This window comes from Pseudophryne corroboree, chromosome 8 (genome assembly GCF_028390025.1).
Source record: "Pseudophryne corroboree isolate aPseCor3 chromosome 8, aPseCor3.hap2, whole genome shotgun sequence".
Taxonomy (NCBI): domain Eukaryota; kingdom Metazoa; phylum Chordata; class Amphibia; order Anura; family Myobatrachidae; genus Pseudophryne; species Pseudophryne corroboree.
Window position 1 is genome coordinate 479074701 of NC_086451.1, and position 22959 is coordinate 479097659.

The 22959-nt window shown below is 49.1% G+C and overlaps 1 protein-coding gene across 6 annotated transcripts in view; it reads right to left on the reverse strand.

Annotated features, from left to right (window-relative positions):
• Window positions 1-22959, reverse strand: part of DACH2 (dachshund family transcription factor 2) — a 731638-nt gene that overhangs the window by 77774 nt on the left and 630905 nt on the right. For all 6 annotated transcript variants that reach the window (XM_063938387.1, XM_063938386.1, XM_063938385.1 and 3 more), the window contains 2 exons: window positions 13950-14095; window positions 2641-2788 (listed from right to left, as the gene is read on the reverse strand). In XM_063938387.1, the coding sequence (XP_063794457.1) occupies window positions 2641-2788; window positions 13950-14095 (294 nt within the window). The remainder of the gene's footprint in view (window positions 1-2640; window positions 2789-13949; window positions 14096-22959) is intronic.

Sequence of the window (22959 nt, forward strand, 5' to 3'; positions counted from 1 at the left end):
CATTGTGGAATAGTAACCCCGTCCTTGTTGAAGTAGGGGCACCTTGACTATCACCTGCTGGGAATACAGCTTGTGAATTGCCTCTAACACAGCCTCCCTTTCAGAAGTAGTCGTTGATAGCAGATTTGAGGAAACGGCAGGGGGGGGGGGGGATGTCTCGAATTCCAGCCTGTACCCCTGAGATACCACTTGAAGGATCCAGGGATCTACCTGTGAGCGAGCCCACTGATTGCTGAAGTTTTTGAGACGGCCCCCCACCGTACCTGGCTCCGCCTGCTGAGCCCCAGCGTCATGCGGCGGACTTAGCAGAAGAAGCGGGGGAGGACTTTTGTTCCTGGGAAGTGGCTGTATGCTGCAGCTTTTTTTCCCCCCCCTACCTCTGCCTCTGGGCAGAAAGGACGCGCCTCTACCCCGTCTGCTCTTTTGGGGGCGAAAGGACTGCACCTGATAATACGGTGCTCTCTTTGGTTGTGAGGGGACATGTGGCAAAAATGCTGACTTCCCAGCTGTTGCTGTGGACACTAAGTCTGAAAGACCATCCCCGAACAACTCCTCACCCTTATAAGGCAAAACTTCCATGTGCCTTTTAGAATCTGCATCACCTGTCCACTGCCGGGTCCATAACCCTCTCCTGGCACAAATGGACAGTGCACTTATTTTTGATGCCAGACGGCAAATATCCCTCTGTGCATCTCTTATGTAAAAGACAGCGTCTTTAATATGCTCTACGTTTAGCAATATAGTGTCCCTGTCTAGGGTGTTAATGTTTTCTGACAGGGAGTCTGACCATGCAGCTGCAGCACTGCACATCCATGCTGAGGCAATAGCTGGTCTCAGTATAATACCAGTGTGTGTATATATAGCTTTTTGGAGAGCCTCCTGCTTTCTGTCAGCAGGTTCCTTTAGGGCGGCCGTATCCTGGGACGGCAGTGCCACCTTTTTTGATAAGCGGGTAAGTGCTTTATCCACCCTAGGGGGTGTTTCCCAACGTGAACTATCCTCTGGCGGGAAAGGGTACGCCATTAGTAATTTTTTTGAAATTACCAATTTTTTATCGGGGGAAGCCCACGCTAGTTCACACACTTCATTCAATTCTTCAGAAGGGGGAAAAACTACTGGTAGTTTTTTCTCCCCAAACATAATACCCTTTTTTGTGGCACCTGGGGTCACCTCAGAAATGTGTAAAACATTTTTCATTGCCTCAATAATATAACGAGTGGCCCTATTGGACATTACATTAGTCTCTTCGTCGTCGACACTGGTATCAGTATCCGTGTCGACATCTGTGTCTGCCATCTGAGGTAGCGGGCGTTTTAGAGCCCCTGATGACTTTTGAGACGTCTGGGCAGGCACGGGCTGAGAAGCCGGCTGCCCCGCATTTGGCATGTCGTCAAATTTTTTATGTAAGGAGTCGACACTTTCGCGTAATTCCTTCCACAAGTCCATCCACTCCGGTGTCTGCCCCGTAGGGGGTGAAAACACATTTATAGGCACCTGCTCCTCCTCCACATAAGTCTCCTCATCAAACATGTCGACACAGCCGTACCGACACACCGCACACACACAGGGAATGCTCTGACAGAAGACAGGACCCCACAAAGCCCTTTGGGGAGACAGAGAGAGAGTATGCCAGCACACACCAGAGCGCTATATAAATCAGGGATTAACTAAATTATATCCCCTTATAGCTGCTATATGTATATTGCGCCTAAATTTAGTGCACCCCCTCTCTTTTTTACCCTTTTCTGTAGTGTAGACTGCAGGGGAGAGCCAGGGAGCTTCCTTCCAGCGGAGCTGTGAGGGAGAAATGGCGCCAGTGTGCTGAGGGAGATAGCTCCGCCCCTTTTTCGGCTGACTTTTCTCCCGCTTTTTTATGGATTCTGGCAGGGGTATTTATCACATATATAGCCTCTGGGGCTATATATTGTGATATATTTGCCAGCCAAGGTGTATTTATTGCTTCTCAGGGCGCCCCCCCCAGCGCCCTGCACCCTCAGTGACCAGAGTGTGAAGTGTGAGAGGAGCAATGGCGCACAGCTGCAGTGCTGTGCGCTACCTTGGTGAAGACTGATGTCTTCTGCCGCCGATTTTCCGGATTCTTCTTGCTTCTGGCTCTGTAAGGGGGCCGGCGGCGCGGCTCCGGGACCGAACACCAATGGCCGGTTCCATGCGGTCGATCCCTCTGGAGCTAATGGTGTCCAGTAGCCTAAGAAGCCCAAGCTACCACCAGTTAGGTAGGTTCGCTTCTTCTCCCCTCAGTCCCACGTAGCAGTGAGTCTGTTGCCAGCAGATCTCACTGTAAAATAAAAAACCTAAAATATACTTTCTCTCTAGGAGCTCAGGAGAGCCCCTAGTGTGCATCCAGCTCAGCCGGGCACAGGATTCTAACTGAAGTCTGGAGGAGGGTCATAGTGGGAGGAGCCAGTGCACACCAGGTAGTCCTAAATCTTTCTTAGCTGTGCCCAGTCTCCTGCGGAGCCGCTATTCCCCATGGTCCTTACGGAGTCCCCAGCATCCACTAGGACGTCAGAGAAATGGTCACAAACCGTCATTTGGGGATATTTGCAAAAGCACCACTCACTGTAAACTGTATTCCTGAGAGTTATCGCGCTGCCGAATCGCCCCCATCCCAAATCTCACCTCGGCTCTGCAGCTCCGCCGTCAGCTGCCGTTCCAGGCTCTCTCTCAGCTCCCTCTCCCGGCAAAGCTCCATCTTTAAATCTTTCTTTTCCTGCTGTATTTGCTTTTCTTGTACTCTGGCGTTGTCAACTGCGACTTTTAGAAGGCCCTGGAAAAAAAAAAACCCAAGAGGCAGTGAATAAGGAGTAGGCACCCAGTCCTACTGCGCTGTAACCCACGGCAACAGCACAGCCACCAGCTCTCATTGGCCTGACTGTTAACAATGTATACCATAAGTAACATTTAAATAAAAAAATCTAGCATACAGATATCTTATGCAAACTGTATTCTATATATCTATTGCTAGTTTGGATCGAAGGGTTAATATAAATTGGGTATAATAGCGCATACTGTGGATTGCTAGTGAAGCCACTTACAGGACACAAACTCAATGTAACAGTTTCCTATATGAAGGATAAAAGTGCCTATATAGTCAGTGCATCCTCACAACTATTTCACTCTGCCTAAAGTGATTTGCTATAGGACAAACATCTAAAATGATACAGCTGGCACTAACTGCTTGGTGTGAAACGGATGACAACAACTTCCTTTCCTATGCTATGTAGAAGCACATTATATTTCTGTCTTATAAATGGAGAGCATCTGTACAGTACCAGCCTGTGGGTGCAGCCCTTTCTGTAAAACCAGTATCCGATAACCTGATAACCGTAGGGATCCGTAATAACGAGTGCATTATCTGCCCGTACATTATACAGAAGGGTGACACTTCATTGTACGAGTCCGCCATGTGAAGCAGGTTCGGAAAGAAACATATTAATCAGGAGGTTCTCACAGGTAATAGGGGACATTTATTACAATGTCACATATTCATCTGAAGGTCATTTTTTATTTCCATCAATTGAAGAGACGGAGGTTGAGCTTTGACAGCGCTCAGTGATTAAGTAGGATGCTGAAAACATGTTAGTTAAATATGACTAAGGAGCTGGAGTCAGACTTTCAGTCCCTGAGGCCGAATGACAAAATGTTTCCAGCCTGCTACAGTCCTTTACTGGGGATTATAACACTGCCTGTGTGCTGCAGGCAGCGGAGAACTACAGATACCACAAAGCTCTGGATTACACAACTCCATAAAATTATGCAATTTTAAAACTAATTAAATCCAAAAGTAGTGTATTTACAGAGTCTTCTGACATTTCTGTTCTATGTGACCGCATATTAATGAGTGAACTCCAAGGGGTCTATGAGTGGTGGGACAACTAAAATATCTATTAGATCTGCTCAGTCATTGTAATTAGCACCTGTTTCATATGTAACCTTAAATTAAAAAAAATAAGAATTTACTTACCGATAATTCTATTTCTCGGAGTCCGTAGTGGATGCTGGGGTTCCTGAAAGGACCATGGGGAATAGCGGCTCCGCAGGAGACAGGGCACAAAAAAGTAAAGCTTTTACCAGATCAGGTGGTGTGCACTGGCTCCTCCCCCTATGACCCTCCTCCAGACTCCAGTTAGGTACTGTGCCCGGACGAGCGTACACAATAAGGGAGGCAATTTGAATCCCGGGTAAGACTCATACCAGCCACACCAATCACACCGTACAACTTGTGATCTAAACCCAGTTAACAGTATGATAACAGAAAGAGCCTCTTAAAGATGGCTCCTTAACAATATAACCCGAATTTGTTAACAATAACTATGTACAGTATTGCAGATAATCCGCACTTGGGATGGGCGCCCAGCATCCACTACGGACTCCGAGAAATAGAATTATCGGTAAGTAAATTCTTATTTTCTCTATCGTCCTAAGTGGATGCTGGGGTTCCTGAAAGGACCATGGGGATTATACCAAAGCTCCCAAACGGGCGGGAGAGTGCGGATGACTCTGCAGCACCGAATGAGAGAATTCCAAGTCCTCTTTTGCCAGGGTATCAAATTTGTAGAATTTTACAAACGTGTTTTCCCCCGACCACGTAGCTGCTCGGCAGAATTGTAATGCCGAGACCCCTCGGGCAGCCGCCCAAGATGAGCCCACCTTCCTTGTGGAATGGGCCTTAACAGATTTAGGCTGTGGCAGGCCTGCCACAGAATGAGCAAGTAGAATTGTGTTACAAATCCAACGAGCAATCGTCTGCTTAGAAGCAGGGGCACCCAACTTGTTGGGTGCATATAGTATCAACAGCGAGTCAGATTTTCTGACTTCAGCCGTCCTTGAAATGTATATTTTTAAGGCTCTGACAACGTCCAACAACTTGGAGTCCTCCAAGTCGCCAGTGGCCGCAGGCACCACAATAGGTTGGTTCAGGTGAAACGCTGATACCACCTTAGGGAGAAAATGCGGACGAGTCCTCAGTTCTGCCCTATCCGAATGGAAGATTAGATAAGGGCTTTTATAAGATAAAGCCGCCAATTCAGATACTCTCCTGGCGGAAGCCAGGGCCAGTAACATAGTCACTTTCCATGTGAGATATTTAAAATCCACCTTTTTCAATGGTTCAAACCAATGGGATTTGAGGAAATCTAAAACTACATTTAGATCCCACGGTGCCACCGGAGGCACCACAGGAGGCTGTATATGCAGTACTCCTTTAACAAAAGTCTGTACCTCAGGAACTGAGGCCAATTCTTTTTGGAAGAATATTGACAGGGCCGAAATTTGAACCTTAATAGATCTCAATTTGAGACCCATAGACAATCCTGATTGTAGGAAATGTAGGAAACGACCCAGTTGAAATTCCTCCGTCGGAACACTCCGATCCTCGCACCACGCGACATATTTTCGCCAAATGCGGTGATAATGTTTCGCGGTGACTTCCTTCCTTGCCTTAATCAAGGTAGGAATGACTTCTTCTGGAATGCCTTTCCCTTTTAGGATCTGGCGTTCAACCGCCATGCCGTCAAACGCAGCCGCGGTAAGTCTTGAAAGAGACAGGGACCCTGTTGTAGCAGGTCCCTTCTCAGAAGTAGAGGGCACGAGTCGTCCGTGACCAACTCTTGAAGTTCCGGGTACCAAGTCCTTCTTGGTCAATCCGGAGCCACTAGTATTGTTCTTACTCCTCTTCACCGTATAATCTTCAATACCTTTGGTATGAGAGGCAGAGGAGGAAACACATATACTGATTTGTACACCCAAGGTGTTACCAGTGCGTCCACAGCTATTGCCTGTGGATCTCTTGACCTGGCGCAATACTTGTCCAGTTTCTTGTTGAGGCGAGACGCCATCATGTCTACCATTGGTCTTTCCCAACAGTTTATTAGCATGTGGAAGAGTTCTGGATGAAGACCCCACTCTCCCGGGTGAATATCGTGTCTGCTGAGGAAGTCTGCTTCCCAGTTGTCCACGCCCGGGAAGAACACTGCTGACAGTGCTATTACGTGATTCTCCGCCCAGCGAAGAATCTTGGCAGCTTCTGCCATTGCACTCCTGCTTCTTGTGCCGCCCTGTCTGTTTACATGGGCGACCGCCGTGATGTTGTCCGACTGAATCAACACCGGTTTTCCTTGCAGGAGTGGTTCCGCCTGGCTTAGAGCATTTTAGATTGCTCTTAGTACCAGAATGTTTATGTGAAGAGACTTTTCCAGGTTCGTCCATACCCCCTGGAAGTTTCTTCCTTGTGTGACTGCTCCCCAGCCTCTCAGGCTGGCGTCCGTGGTCACCAGGATCAAATCCTGTATGCCGAATCTGCGGCCCTCCAATAGATGAGCCTTTTGCAACCACCACAGAAGATATACCCTTGTCCTTGGCGACAGGGTTATTCGCAGGTGCATCTGAGGATGCGACCCTGACCATTTGTCCAACAGATCCCTTTGGAAAATTCTTGCATGGAATCTGCCGAATGGAATTGCTTCGTAAAAAGCCACCATTTTTCCCAGGACTCTTGTGCATTGATGTACAGACACCTTTCCTGGTTTTAGGAGGTTCCTGCAGGTCGGATAACTCCTTGGCTTTTTCCTCGGGAAGAAAAACCTTTTTCTGAACCGTGTCCAGAATCATCCCTAGGAACAGCAGACGTATCGTCGGAAAACAGCTGCGATTCTTGGAATATTTAGAATCCAGTCGTGCCGTCGAAGAACTACTTTAGATAGTGCTCTTCCGACCTCCAACTGTTCTCTGGAACTTGCCCTTTTTAGGTCGTGCAAGTAAGGGATAATTTAGATGCCTTTTTTCTTTGAAGAAACATCTTTTCGGCCATTACCTTGGTAAAAAAGCCCGGGGTGCCGTGGATAATTCAAACGGCATCGTCTGAAACTGATATTGACAGTTCTGTACCACGAACCAGAGGTACCCTTGATGAGAAGGACAAAATTTGGACATGGAGGTAATCCTTGATGTCCAGGGACACCATATAGTCCCCTTTTTTCCGGTTCGCTATCACTGCTCTGAGTGACTTTATCTCGATTTGAACCTTTTATGTAAGTGTTCAAAACATTTTAGATTTAGACTATGTGTCACCAAGCCGTCTGGCTTCAGTACCACAATATAGTGTGGAAAAATAATACCCTTTTCCTTGTCGTAGGAGGGGTACTTTGATTATCACCTGCTGGATATACAGCTTGTGAATTGTTTCCAATGCTGCCTCCCTGTCGGAGGGAGCCGTTGGTAAAGCAGACTTCAGGAACCTGCGAGGAGAAGATGTCTCGACTCTCCAATCTTTACCCCTGGGATAATACTCGTACGATCTAGGGGTCAACTTGCGAGTGATCCCACTGCGCCCTGAGACTCTTGAGACTACCCCCCCACCTTGAGTCCGCTAGCACGGCCCCAGCGTCATGCTGAGGACTTGGCAGACGCGGTGGAGGGCTTCTTTTCCTGGGAAAGGGCTGCCTGCTGCAGTCTACTTCCCTTACCTCTATGTCTGGGCAGATATGACTGGCCTTTTGCCTGCATGCCCTCATGGGAAAGGAAAGATTGAGGCTGAAAAGACGGTGTCTTTTTTAGCTGAGATGTAACTTGGGGTAAAAAAGGTTGGATTTCCCAGCTGTTGCTGTGGTCCCCAGGTCCGATGGACCGACCCCCAAATAACTCCTTCCCTTTATACAGCAATACTTCCATGTGCCGTATGGGATCTGTATCACCTGACCACTGTCGTGTCCCTGACATCTTCTGGGAGATATGGACAACGCACTTATCTTGATGCCAGAGAGCAAATATCCCTCTGTGCATCTCACATACATATATATAGAATGCATCCTATTAAATGCTCTACATGAATAAAATATTTTCAGTCAGGGAATCCGACCAAGCCAACCCAGCACTGCATCTCCAGGCTGATGGCGATCGCTGGTCGCAGTATAACCACCGTATGTGTGTATATACTTTTAGGATATTTTTCCAGCTTCCTATCAGCTGGCTCCTTGAGGGCGGCCGTATCTGGAGACGGTAACGCCACTTGATAAGCGTGTGAGCGCCTTATCACCCTAAGGGGTGTTTCCCAACGTACCCTAATTTCTGGCGGGAAAGGGTATAACGCCAATATTTGCTATCGGGGTAACCCTACGCATCATCACACACTTCATTTTATTTTATCTGATTCAGGAAAAACTACAGGTAGTTTTTTCACTCCCACATAATACCCTTTCTTGTGGTACTTGTAGTATCAGAAACACGTAACACCTCCTTCATTGCCCTTAACGTGTGGCCCTAATGAGAAATACGTTTGTTTATTCACCGTCGACACTGTATTCAGTGTCCGTGTCTGTGTCTGTGTCGACCGACTGAGGTAAAAGGGCGTTTTTAAAACCCCTGACGGTGTTTCTGAGACGCCTGGACCGGTCCTAATAGATTGTCGGCCGTCTCATGTCGTCAACCGACCTTGCAGCGTGTTGACATTCTCACGTAATTCTCTAAATAAGCCATCCATTCCGGTGTCGACTCCCTAGAGAGTGACATCACCATTACAGGCAATTTCTCCGCCTCCTCACCAACATCGTCCTCATACATGTCGACACACACGTACCGACACACAGCACACACACCGGGAATGCTCTGACAGAGGACAGGACCCACTAGCCCTTTGGGGAGACAGAGGGAGAGTCTGCCAGCACACACCAAAAACGCTATAATTATATAGGGACAACCTTATATAAGTGTTTCTCCCTTATAGCATCTTTTATATATATACAATATCGCCAAAATCAGTGCCCCCCCTCTCTGTTTTAACCCTGTTTCTGTAGTGCAGTGCAGGGGAGAGCCTGGGAGCCTTCTCTCCAGCTTTTCTGTGAGAGAAAATGGCGCTGTGTGCTGAGGAGATAGGCCCCGCCCCTTTTTCGGCGGGCTCGTCTCCCGCTATTTTTGAAGTTAGGCAGGGGTTAAATATCTCCATATAGCCTCTGTGGGCTATATGTGAGGTATTTTTTGCCTCTAATAAGGTTTTTATTTGCCTCTCAGAGCGCCCCCCCCCAGCGCTCTGCACCCTCAGTGACTGTTGTGTGAAGTGTGCTGAGAGGAAAATGGCGCACAGCTGCAGTGCTGTGCGCTACCTTTATGAAGACTCAGGAGTCTTCAGCCGCCGATTTTGGACCTCTTCTCTCTTCAGCGTCTGCAAGGGGGCCGGCGGCGCGGCTCCGGTGACCATCCAGGCTGTACCTGTGATCGTCCCTCTGGAGCTAGTGTCCAGTAGCCAAGCAGCAAATCCACTCTGCACGCAGGTGAGTTCACTACTTCTCCCCTAAGTCCCTCGTTGCAGTGATCCTGTTGCCAGCAGGACTCACTGTAAAGTAAAAAACCTAAGCTAAACTTTCTCTAAGCAGCTCTTTAGGAGAGCCACCTAGATTGCACCCTTCTCGTTCGGGCACAAAATCTAACTGGAGTCTGGAGGAGGGTCATAGGGGGAGGAGCCAGTGCACACCACCTGATCTGGTAAAAGCTTTACTTTTTTGTGCCCTGTCTCCTGCGGAGCCGCTATTCCCCATGGTCCTTTCAGGAACCCCAGCATCCACTTAGGACGATAGAGAAATAAGTTTGACGTGAGAAACTTGTTTCACCTAAAGATGGGTGTTACAATCTTTCTGCTCAGTGTGAGAAACCCCTCGGTAATCCATAGTGCTGGGGACCCTGCTCCTCCCACTATATAACTCTCAGTCTGTGGCTTCCTGCTGCCTCCATTCCCCTCCTCACATCATGTCACTGCCCCTGTCACATGCAGCCCTGACCTCACTGACACATCACTCATCTCCTGATATACTCTGTGCTGCTGGGGACCCTGCTCCTCCCACTATATAACTCTCAGTCTGTGGCTTCCTGCTGCCTCCATTCCCCTCCTCACATCATGTCACTGCCCCTGTCACATGCAGCCCTGACCTCACTGACACATCACTCATCTCCTGATATACTCTGTGCTGCTGGGGACCCTGCTCCTCCCACTATATAACTCTCAGTCTGTGGATTCCTGCTGCCTCCATTCCCCTCCTCACATCATGTCACTGCCCCTGTCACATGCAGCCCTGTCCTCACTGACACATCACTTATCTCCTGATATACTCTGTGCTGCTGGTAACCCTGCTACTCCCACTATATAACTCTCAGTCTGTGGCTTCCTGCTGCCTCCATTCCCCTCCTCACATCATGTCACTGCCCCTGTCACACGCAGCCCTGTCCTCACTGACACATCACTCATCTCCTGATATACTCTGTGCTGCTGGGGACCCTGCTCCTCCCACTATATAACTCTCAGTCTGTGACTTCCTGCTGCCTCCATTCCCCTCCTCACATCATGTCACTGCCCCTGTCACATGCAGCCCTGTCCTCACTGACACATCACTCATCTCCTGATATACTCTGTGCTGCTGGGGACCCTGCTCCTCCCACTATATAACTCTCAGTCTGCGTCTTCCTGCTGCCTCCATTCCCTTCCTTATATCATGTCACTGCCCCTGTCACATGCAGCCCTGTCCTCACTGACACATCACTCATCTCCTGATATACTCTGTGCTGCTGGGGACCCTGCTCCTCCCACTATATAACTCTCAGTCTGTGTCTTCCTGCTGCCTCCATTCCCTTCCTTATATCATGTCACTGCCCCTGTCACATGCAGCCCTGTCCTCACTGACACATCACTCATCTCCTGATATACTCTGTGCTGCTGGTGCTCCTCTCACTATATAACTCTGTCTGTGGCTTCCTGCTGCCTCCATTCCCCTCCTCACATCATGTCACATGCAGACCTGTCGTCACTGACACATCACTCGTCTCCTGATATAGCCTGTGCTGCTGGTGATACTCCCACTATATAACTCTCAGTCTGTGTCTTCCTGCTGCCTCCATTCCCCTCCTCACATCATGTCACTGCCTCTGTCACATGCAGCCCTGTCCTCACTGACACATCACTCATCTCCTGATATACTCTGTGCTGCTGGGGACCCTGCTCCTCCCACTATATTACTCTCAGTCTGTGGCTTCCTGCTGCCTCCATTCCCTTCCTCACATCATGTCACATGCAGCCCTGTCCTCACTACACATCACCCATCTCCTGATATACTCTGTGCTGCTGGGGACTCTGCTCTTCCCACTATAAAACTCTGTCTGTGGCTTCCTGCTGCCTCCATTCCCCTCCTCACATCATGTCACTGCCCGTCACATGCAGCCTTGTTCTCACTAACACATCACTCATCTCCTGATATACTCTGCTGCTGGGGAAACTGCTCCTCCCACTATATAACTCTCAGTCTGTGTCTTCCTGCTGCCTCCATTCCCCTCCTCACATCATGTCACTGCCCCTGTCACATGCAGCCCTGTCCTCACTGACACATCACTTATCTCCTGATATACTCTGTGCTGCTGGGGACCCTGCTCCTCCCACTATATAACTCTCAGTCTGTGGCTTCCTGCTGCCTCCATTCCCTTCCTTATATCATGTCACTGCCCCTGTCACATGCAGCCCTGTCCTCACTGACACATCACTCATCTCCTGATATACTCTGTGCTGCTGGGAACCCTGCTCCTCCCACTATATAACTCTCAGTCTGTGGCTTCCTGCTGCCTCCATTCCCTTCCTTATATCATGTCACTGCCCCTGTCACATGCAGCCCTGTCCTCACTGACACATCACTCATCTCCTGATATACTCTGTGCTGCTAGTGCTCCTCTCACTATATAACTCTGTCTGTGGCTTCCTGCTGCCTCCATTCCCCTCCTCACATCATGTCACTGCCTCTGTCACATGCAGCCCTGTCCTCACTGACACATCACTCGTCTCCTGATATACTCTGTGCTGCTGGTGATACTCCCACTATATAACTCTGTCTGTGTCTTCCTGCTGCCTCCATTCCCCTCCTCACATCATGTCACTGCCCCTGTCACATGCAGCCCTGTCTTCACTACACATCACCCATCTCCTGATATACTCTGTGCTGCTGGGGACTCTGCTCCTCCCACTATATAACTCTCAGTCTGTGGCTTCCTGCTGCCTCCATTCCCCTCCTCACATCATGTCACTGCCCCTGTCACATGCAGCCCTGTCCTCACTGACACATCACTCATCTCCTGATATTCTCTGTGCTGCTGGGGCCCCTGCTCCTCCCACTATATAACTCCCAGTCTGTGGCTTCCTGCTGCCTCCATTCCCCTCCTCACATCATGTCACTGTCCCTGTCACATGCAGCCCTGTCCTCACTGACCCATCACCCATCTCCTGATATACTCTGTGCTGCTGGGGAAACTGCTCCTCCCACTATATAACTCTCAGTCTGTGGCTTCCTGCTGCCTCCATTCCCCTCCTCACATCATGTCACTGTCCCTGTCACATGCAGCCCTGTCCTCACTGACACACCCCTCATCTCCTGATATACTCTGTGCTGCTGGGGACCCTGCTCCTCCCACTATATAACTCCCAGTCTGTGGCTTCCTGCTGCCTCCATTCCCCTCCTCACATCATGTCACTGTCCCTGTCACATGCAGCCCTGTCCTCACTGACCCATCACCCATCTCCTGATATACTCTGTGCTGCTGGGGAAACTGCTCCTCCCACTATATAACTCTCAGTCTGTGGCTTCCTGCTGCCTCCATTCCCCTCCTCACATCATGTCACTGTCCCTGTCACATGCAGCCCTGTCCTCACTGACACACCCCTCATCTCCTGATATACTCTGTGCTGCTGGGGACCCTGCTCCTCCCACTATATAACTCTCAGTCTATGTCTTCCTGCTGCCTCCATTCCCTTCCTTATATCATGTCACTGCCCCTGTCACATGCAGCCCTGTCCTCACTGACACATCTCTCATCTCCTGATATACTCTGTGCTGCTGGGGACCCTGCTCCTCCCACTATATAACTCTCAGTCTGTGGCTTCCTGCTGCCTCCATTCCCCTCCTCACATCATGTCACTGCCCGTGTCACATGCAGCCCTGTCCTCACTGACACATAACTCATCTCCTGAAATACTCTGTGCTGCTGGAGACCCTGCTCCTTCCACTATATAACTCTCAGTCTGTTTTCCTGCTGCCTCCATTCCCCTCCTCACATCATGTCACTGCCCCTGTCACATGCAGCCCTGTCCTAACTGACACATCTCTCATCTCCTGATATACTCTGTGCTGCTGGGGAAACTGCTCCTCCCACTATATAACTCAGTCTGTGGCTTCCTGCTGCTTCCATTCCCTGCCTCACATCATGTCACTGCCCCTGTCACATGCAGCCCTGTCCTCATTGACACATCACTCATCTCCTGATATACTCTGTGCTGCTGTGGGACCCTGCTCCTCCCACTATATAACTCTCAGTCTGTGGCTTCCTGCTGCCTCCATTCCCCTCCTCACATCATGTCACTGCCCCTGTCACATGCAGCCCTGTCCTCACTGACACATCACCCATCTCCTGATATACTCTGTGCTGCTGGGGACCCTGCTCCTCCCACTATATAACTCTCAGTCTGTGTCTTCCTGCTGCCTCCATTCCCCTCCTCACATCATGTCACTGCCCCTATCACATGCAGCCCTGTCCTCACTGACATATCACTCATCTCCTGATATACTCTGTGCTGCTGGGGACCCTGCTACTCCCACTATATAACTCTCAGTCTGTGGCTTCCTGCTGCCTCCATTCCTCTCCTCACATCATGTCACTGCCCCTGTCACATGCAGCCCTGTCCTCACTGACACATCACTCATCTCCTGATATACTCTGTGCTGCTGTGGACCACGTGCAGTTCTGCTCTCAGTAATGGTCTGGTAACAGTTGTATCTCCGTGGCCATATACATGGATTTCCATATACTGTGAGATAACACGAGTGACTAGCGGAGGAGCGGTATGGCTATAAGTGGAGAGTATTATTACCATAGCGGTCCTGTGGCCGGAGGAAGTACTGGAGGTGACGCACCTGAATGTTGGTGAGGAGAGTTTCTACGGATGACAGCCCGTCGGCAAAGAGGAATGGCGCTGGGAACCCAGGAGGAAGGGTTTGCCCCGCCAGCTGAACTTTGTCCAAGGTTGGTTTAATTATTGGAATAGTGATTTGGATGTCATCTGCAGTGAGACAGAAAAGAGTAAGTCACCAGGACACGCAGCACACATTACACGTATGTCATCAGCAGTAAGTCACCAGGACATGCAGCACATATTACACGTATGTCCTCTGCAGTAAGTCACCAGGACATGCAGCACACATTACACGTATGTCATCTGCAGTAAGTCACCAGGACATGCAGCACATATTACACGTATGTCATCTGCAGTAAGTCACCAGGACACACAGCACATATTACATGTATGTCATCAGCAGTAAGTCACCAGGACATGCAGCACATATTACACGTATGTCATCTGCAGTAAGTCACCAGGACATGCAGCACATATTACACATATGTAATCTGCAGTAAGTCACCAGGACATGCATCACATATTACACGTATGTCATCTGCAGTAAGTCACCAGGACACGCAGCACATATAACACATATGTCAAGCAGTAAGTCACCAGGACACGCAGCACATATTACACGTATGTCATCTGCAGTAAGTCACCAGGACACGCAGCACACATTACACGTATGTCATCTGCAGTAAGTCACCAGGACACGCAGCACATATTACACGTATGTCATCTGCAGTAAGTCACCAGGACACACGGCACATATACACGTATGTCATCAGCCACATACACATAAACTAAGGATGGGACAAGGACTCACTGGGGCTTCCCTGTGTAACTGCAACGTTCCAAGCCTTAGTAAGAGAAAAGTGGAGACAGATAAAGAGAGATAAAGTAGCAGTCAACCAGCTCCTAACTGATATGTCACAGGCTGTGTGTGAAAAATGACAGGAGCTGATTGGCTGGTACTTTATCACTCTTTATCCGTCTCCACTTTATTTCTTGCTAAGGCTTAATACAGTGCATCCAGAAAGTATTCACAGCGCTTCACTTTTCCACATTTTGTTATGTTACAGCCTTATTCCAAAACTGAATAAAATCTCTTTTTCCCCTCCAAATTCAACACACAATACGCCATAATGAAAACGAGGAAAAAGTTTTTTTTAGATTTTTGCAAATTTATTAAAAATTTAAAGAAAAAAAGAATCCCATGTACATATGTATTCACAGCCTTTGCCATGAAGCTCATAATTGCGCTCAGGTGCATTCTGTTTCCACTGATCATCCTTGAGATGTTCCTACAGCTTAATTGGAGTCCACCTGTAGTAAATTCAGTTGATTGGACATTATTTGGAAAGGCGCACACCTGTCTATATAAGGTCCCACACTTGACAGTGCATGTCTGAGCACAAACCAAGCATGAAGTCAAAGGAATTGTATGTACACCTCCAAGACAGTATTGTCTCGAGGCACAAATCTGGGGAAGGGTACAGAAAATAAGATTTTACTTACCGGTAAATCTATTTCTCGTAGTCCGTAGTGGATGCTGGGGACTCCATAAGGACCATGGGGAATAGACGAGCTCCGCAGGAGACATGGGCACTTTAAGAAAGAACTTAGATTCTGGTGTGCTCTGGCTCCTCCCTCTATGTCCCTCCTCCAGACCTCAGTTAGAGAAACTGTGCCCGGAAGAGCTGACAGTACAAGGAAAGGATTTTGGGAATCCAGGGTAAGACTCATACCAGCCACACCAATCACACCGTATAACTTGTGATAACTTTACCCAGTTAACAGTATGAACAATCACAGAGCATCAGATAAACTCTGATGCAACTATAACATAACCCTTATTTAAGCAATAACTATATACAAGCATTGCAGAAGAAGTCCGCACTTGGGACGGGCGCCCAGCATCCACTACTGACTACGAGAAATAGATTTACCGGTAAGTAAAATCTTATTTTCTCTAACGTCCTAGTGGATGCTGGGGACTCCGTAAGGACCATGGGGATTATACCAAAGCTCCCAAACGGGCGGGAGAGTGCGGATGACTCTGCAGCACCGAATGAGCAAACACAAGGTCCTCCTCAGCCAGGGTATCAAACTTGTAGAACTTTGCAAAGGTGTTTGAACCTGACCAAGTAGCCGCTCGACAAAGCTGTAATGCCGAGACCCCTCGGGCAGCCGCCCAAGAAGAGCCCACCTTCCTTGTGGAATGGGCCTTAACTGATTTCGGGAGCGGCAACCCAGCCACAGAATGAGCCTGCTGAATCGTGTTACAGATCCAGCGAGCAATAGTTTGCTTTGAAGCAGGCGCCCCAAGCTTGTTGGAAGCATACAGGATAATCAAAGATTCTGTTTTCCTGACCTTAGCCGTTCTGGCTACATAAACCTTCAAAGCCCCGACTACATCCAGTGACTCGGAATCCTCCAAGTCAGTAGTAGCCACAGGCACCACAATAGGTTGGTTTATATGAAAGGATGAAACCATTTTCGGCAGAAATTGTGGGTGGGTCCGCAATTCTGCTCTATCCGCATGGAAAACCAGATAAGGGCTTTTATGTGACAAAGCCGCCAATTCTGACACACGCCTAGCCGAAGCCAAGGCTAATAGCATGACCACCTTCCACGTGAGATATTTTACTTCCACCGTTTTGAGTGGTTCAAACCAGTGTGATTTCAGGAAACTCAACACCACGTTAAGATCCCAAGGTGCCACTGGAGGCACAAAAGGGGGCTGAATATGCAGCACTCCCTTTACAAACGTCTGAACTTCAGGCAGAGAAGCCAGTTCTTTTTGAAAGAAAATGGATAAGGCCGAAATCTGAACCTTAATGGAACCCAATTTAAGGCCCAAAGTCACTCCCGACTGTAGGAAGTGAAGGAAAAGGCCCAGCTGGAATTCCTCCGTAGGGGCATTCCTGGCCTCACACCAAGCCACATATTTTCGCCATATACGGTGATAATGTTGAGCCGTCACATCCTTCCTAGCCTCTATCAGCGTAGGAATGACCTCATCTGGAATGCCTTTTTCTGCTAGGATCCGGCGTTCAACCGCCATGCCGTCAAACGCAGCCGCGGTAAGTCTTGGAACAGACAGGGCCCCTGTTGCACAAGTCCTGTCCTAGAGGCAGAGGCCACGGGTCCTCTGTGAGCATTTCTTGCAGATCTGGATACCAAGTCCTTCTTGGCCAATCCGGAACAATGAGTATTGTTCTCACTCCTCTTTTCCTTATGATTCTCAGCACCTTGGGTATGAGGCAGAGGAGGAAATACATAGACCGACGGGAACACCCACGGTGTCACCAGTGCATCCACAGCTATCGCCTGAGGGTCTCTTGATCTGGCGCAATATCTCTGCAGCTTTTTGTTGAGGCGGGATGCCATCATGTCCACCTGTGGCAGTTCCCACCGACTTGCAATCTGCGTGAAGACTTCTTGATGAAGTCCCCACTCTCCCGGGTGGAGGTCGTGCCTGCTGAGGAAGTCTGCTTCCCAGTTGTCCATTCAAGGAATGAACACTGCTGACAGTGCGCTTACGTGATTCTCCGCCCAGCGAAGAATTCTGATGGCTTCTACCATCGCCACCCTGCTCCTTGTGCCACTGCGGTGATGTTGTCTGACTGAATCAGAACCGGTTGGTCGCGAAGCAGGGACTCCGCTTGACGTAGGGCGTTGTATATGGCCCTTAGTTCCAGGATGTTGATGTGAAGGCAAGTCTCCTGACTTGACCACAGCCCTTGGAATTTTTTCCCCTGTGTGACTGCCCCCCACCCTCGGAGGCTTGCATCCGTGTTCACCAGGACCCAGTCCTGAATGCCGAATCTGCGACCTTCGAGAAGGTGAGCTCTTGCCGCCACCACAGGAGAGACACCCTGGCCCTGGGGAACAGGGTGATTAACCGATGATCCGGACCACTCGTCCAGTAAGTCCCATTGGAAGGTCCTCGCATTTAACCTGCCGAAGGGAATGGCCTCGTATGATGCCACCATCCTTCCCAGGACTCGAGTGCAGTGATGCACTGACACCTGTTTTGGTTTTAATAGATTCCTGACCAGTGTCACGAGCTCCTGAGCTCTCTCTATCGGGAGATAAACCCTTTTCTGGTCTGTGTCTAGGATCGTGCCTAGGAGAGGCAGATGAGCTGTAGGAACCAACTGCGACTTTGGAATATATAGAATCCAGCCGTGTTGCCGTTACACTTCCAGAGAAAGTGATACGCTGTTCAGCAACTGCTCTCTTGATCTCGCTTTTATGAGGAGATCGTCCAAGTACGTGATAATAGTGACACCTTGCTTCCGCAGGAGCACCATCATTTCCGCCATTACCTTGGTGAATATTCTCGGGGCCGTGGAGAGACCAAACGGCAACGTCTGAAATTGGTAATGACAATCCCGTACCACAATTCTGAGGTACGCCTGATGAGGTGGATAAATGGGGACGTGAAGGTATGCATCCTTTATGCCCAGAGACACCATAAAATCTCCCCCTTTCAGGCTTGCAATGACCGCTCTTAGCGATTCCATCTTGAACTTGAACCTTTTCAGGTATATGTTCAGGGATTTTAAATTTAATATGGGTCTGACCGAACCGTCAACATGGTCGAATAATAACCCCCTCCTTGTTGAAGGAGGGGAACCTTGACCACCACCTGTTGAAGATACAATTTGTGAATTGCAGTTAACGCTGTTTCCCTCTCGTGGGGGGAAGCCGGCAGGGCCGTCGGTGAGGGGGCATCTCCTCAAAGTCCAACTTGGATCCCTGAGACACAATATCTATTGCCCAGGGATCTAACAGGGAGTGAACCCACTTGTGGCTGAACTTACGAAGGCGTGCCCCCACCGGGCCTAGCTCCGCCTGTGGAGCCCCAGCGACATGCGGTGGATTTTGTAGAGGCCGGGGAGGACTTCTGTTCCTGGGAACTAGTTGTGTTGTGCAGTTTCTTTCCTCTGTCCCCGCCTCTGGCAAGAAAGGACGCACCTCGGACTTTCTTGTTTCTTTGTTCGAAAGGCTGCATTTGATAATGTCGTGCTTTCCTAGGCTGTGCTGGAATATAAGGCAAAATATCAGAATTACCAGCTATAGCTGTGGAGACCAGGTCCGAGAACCCTTCTCCACACAATCCTCAGCCTTCCATATGCCTCTTAAGTCGGCATCATCTGTCCATTGCATATTCTACAGGACACGTCAAGCAGAAATCGACATAGCTTTGACTCTAGGACCCAGTAGACTCATGTCTCTTTGGGCATGTTTTATATATATATCTCTTAAGACAGCATCTTTAATATATATATCTCTATATATACATATATATATATATATACATATATATATACACATATATATATCTCTATATATACATATATATATACACATACTAGGGTCTCAATCTCTGCTGATAAGGTACCTGTCCACGCTGCCACAGCGCTATAAACCCATGCCGACACAATCGCCGGTCTGAGTAGTGTACCAGAATGTGCACGCTATCTGCAGGATCCCTTAGAATAGCTGTTACGTCAGGGCTACCTTTTGGGCAAACGTGACACCCTAGGGCAGTGGTTCCCAAACTGTGTGCCGTGGCTCCCTGGGGTGCCTCGGGACACTTGCAGGGGTGCCCTGGGTTGGTGGTCCAGGACCAATTCAAATTATTTATGGTCAATATAAAAGGCAAAACTAGTGCTGGTGGCTGTCAGTCATAAAATATGGGGACAAACAGAAGCAAATCTTGTCCTTCACCACACAACTGACCCTAAGGATGACCTATAAACACAGTCTACTTAATTTAATATTTCTTTCTATATTTCTCAATAAGAAATTATTGGCCTAGGGGTGCCGTGAAAAAAATTCTGATACTCTAGGGCGCCGTGATTCAAAAAAGTTTGGGAACCACTGCCCTAGGGGAAGATTCCCATCGTATCCTGGCCCTAGTGGGGAAAGGATACTCCCTGAAAATTCTTTGTGGAAAACTGCAGTCTCTTGTCCGGAGATTCCCGCTCTTTTTCATCATGAGAGGAGGGAAATTTACCTCAGCTTTCTTCCCCTTAAACATGTGTACCCTCGTTTCAGGGACAGATGAGTCATCAGTGATATGCAAATCATCTTTTATTACAATAATCATATATTGAATACTTTTCTGCCATTTTGGCTGTAATTTTGCATTATCGTAGTCGACACTGGAGTCAGACTCCGTGTCGATATCAGTGTCTATTATTTTGGATAGTGAGCATTGAGAGACTCTGAAAGTCTCTGTGACATAGGGACAGACATGGGTAGATTCCCTGTCTGTTCTCTAATCTTTTGTGCAATAAATTCACCTTAGCACTTAATTACACATATCCAAACAGGTGTCGGCGTTGTCGACGGAGACACCCTCTCACACACATATTTGCTCCATCTCATCATTAGGGGAGCCTTTTACCTCAGACATGTCGACACACACGTACCGACACACCACACACTCAGGGAATGCTCAACTGAAGACAATTCCCCCATAAGGCCCTTTGGAGAGACAGAGAGAGAGTATGCCAGCACACACCCCAGCGCTATTAACCCAGGAATAACACAGTAACTTAATGTTAACCCAGTAGCTGCTGTTTATATTGATTTTTGCGCCTAATTATGTGCCCCCCCCTCTCTGTTTACCCTCTTCTACCGTGTATCTGCAGGGGAGAGGCTGGGAGCTTCCTCTCAGCAGAGCTGTGGAGAAAAAACATGGCGCTGGTGAGTGCTGAGGAAGAAGCCCCGCCCCCTCGACGGCGGGCTTCTGTCCCGCTTTCATGTACAATTTTTGGCGGGGGCTCATACATATATTAACAGTGCCCAACTGTATATATGCAAACTTTTGCCAAAGATGTCTCTAATTGCTGCCCAGGGCGCCCCTTCCTGCGCCCTGCACCCTTACAGTGACCAGAGTATGTGGGTGTAGGTTGGGAGCAATGGCGCACAGCTGCAGTGCTGTGCGCTACCTCAGTGAAGACTGGAGTCTTCTGCCGCCGATTTCGAAGTCTTCTTGCTTCTTTCACGCGGCTTCTGTCTTCCGGCTCTGCGAGGGGGACGGCGGCGCGGCTCCGGGATGGGACGACAAAGGGTGAGATCCTGTGTACGATCCCTCTGGAGCTAATGGTGTCCAGTAGCCTAAGAAGCAGGACCTATCTTCAGAGAGTAGGGCTGCTTCTCTCCCCTCAGTCCCACGATGCAGGGAGTCTGTTGCCAGCAGAGCTCCCTGAAAATAAAAAAAAACTAACAAAATACTTTCTTATAGCAAGCTCAGGAGAGCTCACTAAACAGCACCCAGCTCGTCCGGGCACAGATTCAAACTGAGGTCTGGAGGAGGGACATAGAGGGAGGAGCCAGAGCACACCAGAATCTAAATTCTTTCTTAAAGTGCCCATGTCTCCTGCGGAGCCAGTCTATTTCCCATGGTCCATACGGAGTCCCCAGCATCCACTAGGACGTTACAGAAAAATATCTGCTGCTTTGAAGGTCCCAATGAGCACAGTGGCCTCCCTCATCCATAAATGGAAGAAGTTCGGAACCACAAGTACTCTTCCTAGAGCTGGCCGGCCGTCTAAACTGAGCGATCCGGGGAGAAGAGCCCTAGTCAGGAAGGTGACCTGATGGGTCACTCTGTCAGAGCTACAACATTCCTCTGTGGAGAGAGGAGAACCTTCCAGAAGGACAACCATCTCTGCAGCAATCCAAACGGAAGCCACTCCTTAAGTAAAAAGCACATAGCAGCCCGCCTGGAGTTTGCCAAAATGCACCTGAAGGACTCTCAGACTATGAGAATCAAAATTCTCTGGTCTGATGAGACAAAGATTGAACTCTTTGGCGTGAATACCAAGAGTCATGTTTGGAGGAAACCAGGCAACGCTCATCACCAGGCCAGTACCATCCCTACAATGAAGCATGGTGTTGGCAGCATCATGCTGTGGGGATGTTTTGCAGTTGCAGGAACTGGGAGACTAGTCAGGATTGAGGGAAAGATGAATGCAGCAATGTACAGAGACATCCTGGATGAAAACCTGCTCCAGAGCGCTCTTGATCTCAGACTGGGGCGACGGTTCATCTTTCAGCAGGACAATGACCCTAAGCACACAGCCAAGATATCAATGGAGTGGCTTCAGGACAACTCTGTGAATGTCCTTGAGTGGCCCAGCCAGAGCCCAGACTTGAATCCGATTGAACATCTCTGGAGAGATCTGAAAATGGCTGTGCACCGACGTTTCCCATCCAACCTGATGGAGCTTGAGAGGTGCTGCAAAGAGGAATGGGCGAAACTGCCCAAAGATAGGTGTGCCAAGCTTGTGGCTTCATATTCAAAAAGACCTGAGGCTGTAATTGCTGCCAAAGGTGCATCAACAAAGTATTGGGCAAAGGCTGTGAATACTTATGTACATGTGATTTCTTAGTTTTTTATTTTTAATAAATTTGCAAAACTCAAAAAAACTTTTTTCATGTTGTCATGATGAGATATAGGTGGTCATTCCGAGTTGTTCGTTACCTGGGTGCATCAGCAACTGCAGACAGCCAGAACTCAGGAGGAGTCTCTGGATCCAGCAGGCAGTGCACATCCCCAATCAGCGGCCACCTACAGCTGCACTTGGCTTTGCACAAAGCCGCTTTTCAGCCTGTTCCTGAACAGCCAAAAATGTCTCCATCTTCCAGGCCTCCAGTGTTACCCAATGCCCACTGACCCCCAGGAGCCCCGATGCTCAGCGTACTGTCCGTGCACTGACCCCCAATACTCAACGTACTGTCCGCGCACTGACCCCCAGGAGCCCCAATGCTCAGCGTACTGTCCACCTGGAGCCCCAATGCTCAGCGTACTGTCCACCAGGAGCCCCAATGCTCAGCGTACTGTCCGCGCACTGACCCCCAGGAGCCCCAATGCTCAGCGTACTGTCCACACACTGACCCCCAGGAGCCCCAATGCTCAGCGTACTGTCCACGCACTGACCCACAGGAGCCCCAATGCTCAGCGTACTGTCCACGCACTGACCCACAGGAGCCCCAATGCT